Source organism: Halyomorpha halys, unplaced genomic scaffold (assembly GCF_000696795.3).
Source record: "Halyomorpha halys isolate HHAL.00 unplaced genomic scaffold, Hhal_1.1 Scaffold161.1, whole genome shotgun sequence".
NCBI lineage: Eukaryota > Metazoa > Arthropoda > Insecta > Hemiptera > Pentatomidae > Halyomorpha > Halyomorpha halys.
In genome coordinates this window covers 958,403-969,065 of record NW_027105190.1, presented here as the reverse complement: position 1 = coordinate 969,065, position 10,663 = coordinate 958,403, and the positions used below count along the sequence as shown (strand labels likewise).

Here is a 10,663-nt window from a genome sequence, read left to right as displayed (position 1 = left end):
AAAAAAAAAAACTCAAATAGTAGATAATGATACTATTTTATCATTATCTACTATTTGAGTTTTTTTTTACCGCATCCGGACCATATTCCATTCATCTATACACACGGTCAATCAATAATCTTCCAGTATATATAAAATAGTTGGTCGAACAAATTTTCATTTGCCAAATTCATATTCATATGTGAATATCATAAAAACTACTACCCCTACGAAGATAAGTCTCATAAACTACTTTATAGTAAGTTAAATTTCCTTTATTTTGAGTGTTGGCAGACATATGGATCTTATGGATCTAGAGATATATTTATCCAACATTTTATACCAACAACTAGAAATTAACATTTTGTGAGTTTATTTTGTCAAATATCATAAAAACTACTAATCCTACAGAGATAAAAATAATTAACTATTTTGTAGTAAATTTAACTGGCTTTAATTTGAGCGCTGGTAGACATCTGTACGTCCAATGGTTTCTGAAATGAAGTTTTTCATAAATCAAACTTATTGTCGGAACAACTATAAACCAATTTATTTTAGCAAATATCATGAAAACTACTATTCCTAAGAAGGTAAAGGTCATAAACTTCTTTATAGTCCATTAAACTAGCTTTAATTTGAGTGCTAATAGACATTTGTACATCCCATAGTTCCTGAGATATAGAATCCTCAAAATAAATTAAATAACTACTAATCTTTCAGTAGATTTTTAAGACATTTTGCTTTTTAAAAAGCTATATCTCAACAACTATTGGATGTAAATAGCTCTTTTAGGGCTAATATTTCGGCCACTTTACTCTTCTTTAAACAATGTTCTCTTAGATTTTATAGTGTTGCTGGTAGTTTTTAAGATATAGAGCTCCGAATGAAAAATTAATGTTTTGAAACCGCCGCCATTTTTTATTTCCCCTACCTATACTTGACAGCCTCATCAATTTTGACTAGTAATTATACACAGTTTTCATTAAAGTATTCAAAAAACTGCTTTTTCTTCCTGGCTCTTGTACTATATAGTTTTAATACTGTACCCATGTTGGTGCACAATGGAGCAATCATGTACCTTTCCTTGTGTGGAATAAACAAAATAAGGTGATTATTTGCATTAAATGAGTTTGAAAGTATACACTTGAAAAAACAAAAACGCTTCTAGTAAAAAAGGCCAAAAAATTGTTTTGTTTTTTTAGAAAAAGCAAGTCAGATTCGATTTTAGCATCCTTGTAGAACTTTAAGAGAAAATATTTCACCACTCACACTTTATTTCATAAGTTTTTTCAAATTGTTTTGACACTGTACTAATATTACAGCTATTTTTTAAATATTTTTTTATAAATCAGATTGGTAAAATATTTTTTTATTTCTATGAAAATTTATAATTAAGGGAGTACTTTCTGTCATTAAATAAGTCACACCAATACTCTTGATATTTATTAAACTGTTCAATAGACTATTTTTAACTATATGACTTTGAAATATTTATGAGGCCAGAGAAATTCATATAAAATATTGAAGGTGCCCCCTTCATAAAATATTTAAGAGTTGGTAGAAAGTGCATTGCACCCTTGGTGCTAACTCCTATATTTTTATGTTAGCAATCTATGGCAGACAGCCAAAAATAACATATACATTCCGAAAGTTTAATAATCGAGTTATTAGGGGTTTCAGGAGGTGCAAACCCTTGATTTATTAAAATAAACAACCTACGGTTTGTGTGAAATAGCTAGTTTTAAATTAAGATACGGCATTATTTGATTACTACATATTATAGCTGAAGCGACACTTCAAAAAGCTCTCAATATTAGAGATATTAAATACTGTGACAACTTGTAAAGTAAAATATTAGTTATTTAAAAAAAATATTAATGTTCCATCCTAGATTGAAGTATTTACCACTTCAGTTTTAAAGAATCTTGTTCAGTTTGTGTTATTAAATAGTGTTAAGTGTTGTGTATCAGCATGTACATCACACAATCACACAATTATTAATTGAATTAATATAATGAAATGCTGAGAAGCAAAAAAAAAATTAATAAATAAAACAACAGATTAAATAGAATAAATTACTATTTCAGTAGTTATTAATACAAGACTATTTAATTATCAACGATAAGTTGATGATTTATAATTCAAATTAAAAAACAAAAACTCACATACAAAATTAACAAAATTCAATTAAATGCTTACTTAATTAAATTGAATTAAGATGTCAGATGATATGATTTTGTAATATTATTGTTTAGTTAGGATAAGAGTAATTAGAACAGCCAAACCTTATCTTATTTTTTTATTGCACTTGAAATAACAATCCAGTAGCCTAATTACCCAATATCCCAAAACATTGATCTAATAAACCATAGACTTACTTCAAATAAAAAATTATTAATTACCTTCATAATCATTCAAGAAATAAAATAAAAAAACTGATCTGCACCAATTTCTAAACTTTTAAGGTTAGTATGTCTATAGTAATTCTAAAATATACTAAGAATAATTTGAAACAAATGATTTTTGCAAATTTAGTGTTAATCTTAAATAAATTAAATCAATTTTATTGTTGTTTTTTTCTTGGAAAGTTAAACATATTCTAATACAAGACTATATTGGAAAGTCAAAATTAGTAATTTCATTTAAATGAGGTATAAAAAGAATCAAACATCCAAAAATAAGTTTAAATTCATAATATGATGAAAAGTTTTGATTACATATATCATTTATTTAAACATACAAAAAATATTTGATCTGAAAGTTAATGACAAATGCAGCAAACATTAATGGTTCATATATTTACTTTAATTGAAAATATATACATTAATTCCCAAAAAAACTATTTTAAATATATAAACCGAAAATTAGACAAAGAACCACAGTTTATAAATAAATTGTTTCAGTCATACTTCTACATATTTAAATTAATATAATTTTCAAATTAATATTGTTGGTTAAGTTATAAGTGCATGTGATGAAAACATGAGGGTTTTTTAGGCAACAACTATTTCTTTAAATAAATTTCATTTAAATTAAAGAAGAAACTATGGTCAGAAAACAAAAGTTTTACTTATTTTTATATTGAATAAATAAATAAAAAAAACTTACGTCATACGACGTTCAATCGTCACTCCACCTTTTTCAGATGAAAAATGTGAATCCATGGTTATGTGTAGTATCAATACCTATATGAGAAAAAAAATATTACTTACCATCGAGATGCAGAGAAAAAATGCACTGAATCTTTCAGTGTAAATACTTGTCTAATAAATAATCCTTAATACAATATTTATTTTATCACTCAGATAGTATCAATAACATTCCTAAAAACTGAGATTGGGAAATATTTTACTGCAATGTTTTTGCATAATTTTCAAAATTAATTTTTTGCCCATGGAAGTTATGATTAATATTTTAACTAAATAAACCTTATAATTTTTGTTATTTATAAAAATAATCATAAGGCGAAGTTAAATTTGTACTTAATTTAAGTAAAGGCAAACATTATTGCACCAGAGCATAAACTGAAGTGACATTGAAGTTAAAAGAGCATTAAAAAAAACTATGAACTAGAGAAAGATTTCATTTAAAATTCACATGCGCATTTTTATGAATTTCTTTGTCTACTGAAGTTATGGTTATTATTGCATCCAAATAAACTTTATCATTGTTATTAATAAAAAAATCATAATATTAAATTTAAATTGTTTTGTGAACTTAAATTTGTTTATAATTTAATTAAAAATTGAAATGAATGTACTAGAACATAAAAGGAGACGTTGAAATTGAACATTGAAATACCTTAAGGGATAATATTTGAATAAATTTAAATATGAAAATCACTTGCTGCTTTATACCATTATACGTCCTTAACAAGGTCACACTAATGCATGAATAATGAAATAAGCATGATTTAGGTACTTAAGTATTACACATTCATATAATAAATTAGTTAAAATCACAAAGAAATTCTATAAAAACTGACCATAAACCTAACAAATAAAAATTAATCTAAATATGAAATATATTATAAGGATAAAGAGAACTAACAATCTACCAGTGCCTGTCACTGAAATGATATGAACAGCTAAATCATCAGCATACCTTTATGAAGTATTTTTTTATGACGAACCAATTGATTACTGATAAATTATGATAACTTATATTGGTACTAGACCAGAAAATTATCAAAGCTGTCTGACTTGAGACATATCAGGCACCAGCAAAATGAAAAAAAAATAGAAATAAAATTTCAAAGCAATTATTTTACCCACCATAAATTATTAATGTTTTCAGGTAAAACATAAACTCGAAAAAATAATTAGAAAAGAGATAAAATAAATGTCATTCTATATCTTTGATTTTTTTTTCTCAATAAGTCAGCAAACTAAGAATTTTTTTATATAAACATATACATATATGGATGATTGACAGCAAGTTAATTTAAAGGAGATAGTCGAGGCTGAGGTCAAGAAGGAAGAAAAAATAGTAATAACTATTTATTCATTTTCTGCCGAAATTTCAACATATGTTGTAGGTCTTCATAAGGGCTGATAGATGGGAGTTTAAACAGAGACCATTCAAACAATCTAATATTTAAAATTTTTAATGACCTAATAAATCTTGTTTTATATTGAAAATAAAATAAAGAGAAATATATGAAAGATACTAACAAGCTTACAGCAAACATTGTTTGGGTTAGATTTAGAAGAAATGCGTGAATAGAAACCGCAGATATTAATTTTAATTTAATTCTGATTAGTATTTTATAGATGAAATAAAAAGTTTACCTCAATTTTTTTTTCCTGATTGATTATTAGGAAAATTTAATTTAATTAGGGAATAAAAAAAGCGTACTATGGTAGCGGGGGATACCATATGGGAATATGGTAGCGGTACAGATTTTAATTTTTTTTGGGGGGGGGAGGCAGAAATGGGTTAATATAAGGAAGCAGTATGTTAACTGAACGGAGGGTGAGAATATAACTATTAATTTATATTTTTTAATCTTCTATGGAAACGGAACGTAAATGGTGTGGAAGAGAACTTTTACAGGCCTTTAATCGCCACAATGAGCGTAGGCAGAGGGGATTAGGGGTGGAGCCGCGGCAAGATTGTTGGGCAAAAAAAGAAGAAAACAATGAACTTATTTGATACGTGGTTTCCTTCTGGAAACATGCTATAATTAGGAAGGTAGAAGATGGAAAAGATGGTGGCGTCTAAAAAATCATCAGAGATAAGTGCAAACTGCCTTACATTTTCATTGTGCGAGTCATTGGTAAACCCTGTAGTCCATTCAGTCAATTTTAAGTAATAAAAATTAAAAAATTTATGATTGAATTTTGTGAAGTAAAAATAAAATCGCGCGGGTATTTCTTGGAATTCGGAATTAGATATCTTTCTATTAAGAATCGAATATATATTCATGTATACATATATAATGGACATGATATATATAATGAAATATATGTATGTATAATGGGGTGAGGCTTGCTCCACCTTGGCGAAATCCTGCCTACGCCCATGTCTTGTTTCTCCATAGGGGGCAACAAAATAAACTACCAACATTGACTACTCAAAATAAACTAGCAGTATTTCTTGAATATGAGGGAAAGATAGTTGGAGGGAAGGGAAGGTAAGGTCAGGAGAGAAGAACACTAGTAAGTAGTACTTATTTTATTGTGCCAAAGTTTCGGCTTGAATTTCTGTACGAGTCGCTGAAAACACCGCTAAGTGCCGAAGTTTCTAAAATCATTTGTTGGCGACATCACAGGACGACTAGAGTCAGCCAATAGTCGTTAAATCTATACTTATCTTGACTTATTTGTTTCTACTGATTCTAACTGAAAGTTGATGTTTTAATTATTTATAACTTTAGTAATGAGATAAATTTAAAAAACACCACGGAAAAAACCTTATCTTATATCACTATTGCTTCTAAGAGACGGGATGTTATTGCATATATCTTTATACATATTATTGGATTGTTTATACTTAGTCGAGTTCTTTCCACACTTAAACGAAATGTAATGGCTTATTCAGATTGAGCAATAATGGATTTCCCATCATCAAGACAGATTTATCAACGATAAAATCGAGCTGTATTCAGAAAATTGGAAGGAGGAAAAATGTTAAAATCAAGGATCTAATTTACCAAGGGATAATTGATTGAGTTTTTTTTTTTCTGGAAAGGCATAAGGAAATCTCCTTGAGCTTTGCTTCTAACATAAAAAAAAATCTATACTCCTGATGATCCTCAAGATTTTGAAAATTTAACAAAAGAGGGTTGTCTGTTCCAAATGCTGAAGTAGTAGTTTTGCACTACAACGAATAAAAAAAAAAAAAAATAGTAACAAATGTGTCAAAGGAAGAACTTTTTACAGCCAAAAAACTTCAAAACGTTGAGATTTTTTTATTTTTCGCCTTTGAATCCTAAAGGTGCGTCTTGACATAACCTTTATGATATAGTAAATTAAATTCTGCGTCAAATGAGTACCACAACCAAATAATTCGGTCAAGTGGTATGTTTATAAACTACAATCATAAAGCGACGATGTTATATTTCAGTTTTTGAGCGATTTGGCGAAAATCGTCGTTTTTTTTATTGTAGTTTATAACCATTCCACTGGACCGAATTATTAGGTTGTGGTACTCATTTGACGCAGAATTTAATTTACTATATCATAAAATTTATGTCAAGACGAACCGTTTAGGATTGACGAAGAATTTAATTTACTACATCATAACGTTTTTTTTAACTTTTTGTATAATACATTTTGTGATAATAAGCAACATTTAAAAATTACAGGTGAAAAAAGTCTCACAATTTCGAGATTTTTTTGCACTTAAAAAATCTACTTAACCTAGAAATAATAGTAAGCTAATTCATTTCAATGAATTCTAATTTTAAAATGTTTGCAAAAGACGATGTAATAAAGTTCACCACTTCTCGAGGATGCGGCTTTATATGGTAAAATTTTCAAAATGGGTGCTGTACATTTTTAGGTTAATAGCCAATAACGCCTAAAATATGGCTTTTAGCTCAACTATGTAAATTATTGAACTTTGAACGATTAAATTGGGAAAAGTTGGGAATATAACAAGTATGTGAATGAGGATGAATATCATCTTAGATTTAAAAGAAAACTTATTTTTACTCGACTTGGGTTCAAGTGTGCAGTGAATTTAAATTTTTACCAGGAACTCATTTCCAATGAATTGTTATCAATTTTTTCTTCTTTATTGAGTTTATTATATCCAGAAGTTAAATGTTTACACATTTAAATTTTCCAATTTTGTTTTTTGTTCCAGTACACTCCATCAAAATTAATTTTTTGGATAATACAGCATTTTCTCAAAAACTGACGCGCATTTTCTGTTTGAAAATAATTCATTTATTTACTTGGCCTTAACAGTAGGAAAAGTAAAAATTCTTAAAAAGTAGGTACAAAACTATTTCAAAAGCGCAACAACAGAAGCTAATTTTACTTTAAGAACAAGACTAAAATGTTTACTCATGTATCATTCAGTGCTCAATGTCTTGAAAACTACCAACTGAAGGGGAAAAAAGCATAATGTCTTTTTTTAAAGCAGAGTGAATTTGCTAACATTTTAGCCATAAGAAACCTCTTTACGTACAACATTTCCCGAGATCCATTTTTTAAACACTAAACTTTTTATAAATAACATACCACAACATTTTGTAAGTAATATTTTAGCAAATATTATGAAAACCACTATCCATAGGAAACTAATCATTATAAACTACTTTGCGGTGCATTTAACGAGCTTCAATCTGAATCCTAATAGAACTGTTTACGCTTAATATTTTTCGAGATACAGTTTTTCAAACATCTATATTGTTTTTCAAACAAGTTGATCATTAATGAGGTATTACAGTTATCCGTTAAATACGAGTCATATTAGGTATTTTTATTCCTATAGCGTAGCTTATAAATATTTTTACACATTCAGAATATTTTGAAATATACATTGAAATTTGGAGAAAAGTTCGATATCTAAGGAAATATTTGACAAATTTATGTCTAATAGGGCTCAATTTGAAGCATATCAAATGCACCATGAAGTAGTTTATTTTGATCTTTTGATCTTTGAAGTACCAGCTTCCACGATATTAAAAAAAAAATCACAAAATGTTGATTTTCCTTGCTTGGGAAAAATTGGTGCTTCAAAAATCGTATCTAGGAAAATATCAAACTACTGAGTTTTATTAAGGTTTAATTTGAAGCGCTTTAAATATTTTATAATAATTACTTTCCTAAGAATATTGATTTTCATAATCTTTACCGAAATAAATTTACAAAATGATTTTTTCCACGTTTTGGAAAATCTATTATGGGAATTATTAAACAGAACTCTATTAGGTTTCAAATTAAAACTGGTTAAATGCAAGGCTAAGTAGTTTACAATTATATTTCAGCTACTTGTAATACTTCATTTTTCATTCACAACAAACCTAAAAAAACTGGCCATTTAGAAAACTCAGTCATATTGGGGATACCACTCCCCAGAGAATAGTTAACATTAAAACCTAGTTTTTCTACAATGACAATTAACTCATATGCTAGTTCCTCATGCTCGAGGAAAAAAATCTTAATATGAAACAATCTTTCTACATAATTTACTCTTACTGCACTTGAATTAATGAATACCTTCAATCAATCTGTGTTTACTTTAGCAAAGGATACAGATGGAGAGAACTATTAACTTACATGGAAAGAGATTAACATAGGTGGGAGATCAAAATGTTTAGAAAAGCAGTATTACCCCCACCTACTTATTAAGTTTTAGATTGCCACTGCTACAAAAATGATGACAAATTTGATAGTTGGGTTTCAGAGCTTTGGAATTGTCTGCCATGTCTGAATACAAAAATTTAAAGGATGTTTGTACATGGCTGATTGATCCCAATATCATTGATCTTCTCTATCATTTTTGGATCTAAAATGAGAAGCTTGAGAAGGAGTTTCCAAGGACTTGACAGATATTAAATGTTATCCCTCGTCAAGTTCTTGACAGAGATACCTTATAATATGTCAATGATGAAGTGAATACATTTGAGGCTAATAATGTTTAAACAAAGAACAGTACTAATTAGGGACAATGGAATAAGAAAAGTAAAAGAGATAAACATGGAGAAGATGGTTCTAAAGGAAAAGAATCAGTTTTATCTAACAAAGAAGGAAACTTGCTATAAATAGCAGAAAGCTATGATAGATAATAAAAGGAAAATCAATCCACAGTCTATTAACAATTATATACATTAAAACCAAGGTGTTGAGGTAGTTTTTGACACATATGTCTTAAATTTTTTAAATTATAAAAAAAAAAATTCCGAGTAAAAAAAAGTAATGAAACAAAAACAAAATCAAGCTGTTTGATGATATGGTAATGATTAAAAGTGAGTAATTTATAAGTATTATGTATATTTTGAAATTGATAAAACTAATGAATATTGAAATCGGGACCCAAGCTTTCAGTCCCTAAAAAAACCGAAGTTTACCCTTTGTTTACCTGAGGTGACCATTGGGCTTAAAAAAAAAAGATTTGAAGGGAAAAATATCAAAATATTGTCCACACAGACTTCAGAAAAAATTGAAATAAAATTCTAATTTAAAAGTAATTTTTTACTTTGATGATAAAAAAAAGTAAAGAACTGAAAAACAAAATAATAATTTCTATGAAGAATTGGACACACAAATACAATTTTAGTTCACTTAATGATGAGCTAATAGTTGACTGTGGATATATATAAATGAGAAAAAGATGGTTGGACGGCGTTCAGTGAACAACATAAATAAATAAATGATTAATAATAAATAATATATAAATTAATAAATAAGTAAGTTTACTTATTTGTATTATTCACTGACTGCACCCCAAACATCTTTTCCAAATTTAAATTTTAGTTTACTTGGGGGTTTGTGTTTGAACATAGTAAAAGTTATGTAAAGATCATTATTTTTTCACTTTCAGCTATTTCACTCCCCCGTAACAATGTTTCTCGCGATACTCAAAAAAATATTACTTAAAACAAAAATAAGCTGTATTTTTTATGAAAACTAAAAGTTTTTTTTTAAAGACAAAATATCAGAGTTTAAAGTAATAAATAATTTCTATTGAGGACTAAAAACCTTTTGTTAAAATGAGTGTAAAACTTATAAAAAGATTTTTAATAAAATCAAAGCAATTTATTTATGTTATTCATTACCTTTAAAAAGGGTATTTTATGTCAAATTTAAAATTAGAGTCACTGATATAAACTAGTTTATTTTATTTTCAATAATTCTGCTAGCACATCCATATACATTTATCCAACAAATAAGCAATGAAAAACTCAATAATAAGTTAAAGCAATGAAATGAAAAAAATAAGAAAGAAATTGTAATAAATGTAACTTATTCAACCTCTTACCTCAATATAACAAATAAATCACCAGAAATAAGTTATTTTAATTTCTTCATGAACTTATATATACACACATTTTTATATGAATAGCAAAGGGATAAAGACACTTATACAATTTCCTGTGGTAAGTAAATTAGCATTGAACTTTCCAAACTAGTTTACCTTGATTATTTCCCCAATTAGGTTCTGATTGTTATCCTTTCACAAAAGTAAAACTTTTTGTCACATTGAGAACCTAGAAATATAAATTAATTAT

At 27.5% G+C, this 10,663-nt stretch overlaps 1 protein-coding gene across 2 annotated transcripts in view; it reads right to left on the bottom strand.

Moving 5' to 3' along the window:
- Window positions 1-10,663, bottom strand: part of LOC106678808 (proton-coupled amino acid transporter 1) — a 30,183-nt gene that overhangs the window by 17,474 nt on the left and 2,046 nt on the right. The window contains exons 2-3 of one of the 2 annotated variants that reach the window (XM_014417571.2): window positions 10,570-10,642; window positions 3,088-3,164 (exon numbers count right to left, since the gene is read on the bottom strand). In XM_014417571.2, coding sequence (XP_014273057.1) covers window positions 3,088-3,143 — 56 coding nt within the window. In that variant the 5' untranslated portion in view covers window positions 3,144-3,164; window positions 10,570-10,642. The other variant, XM_067049293.1, reaches the window with a different exon arrangement.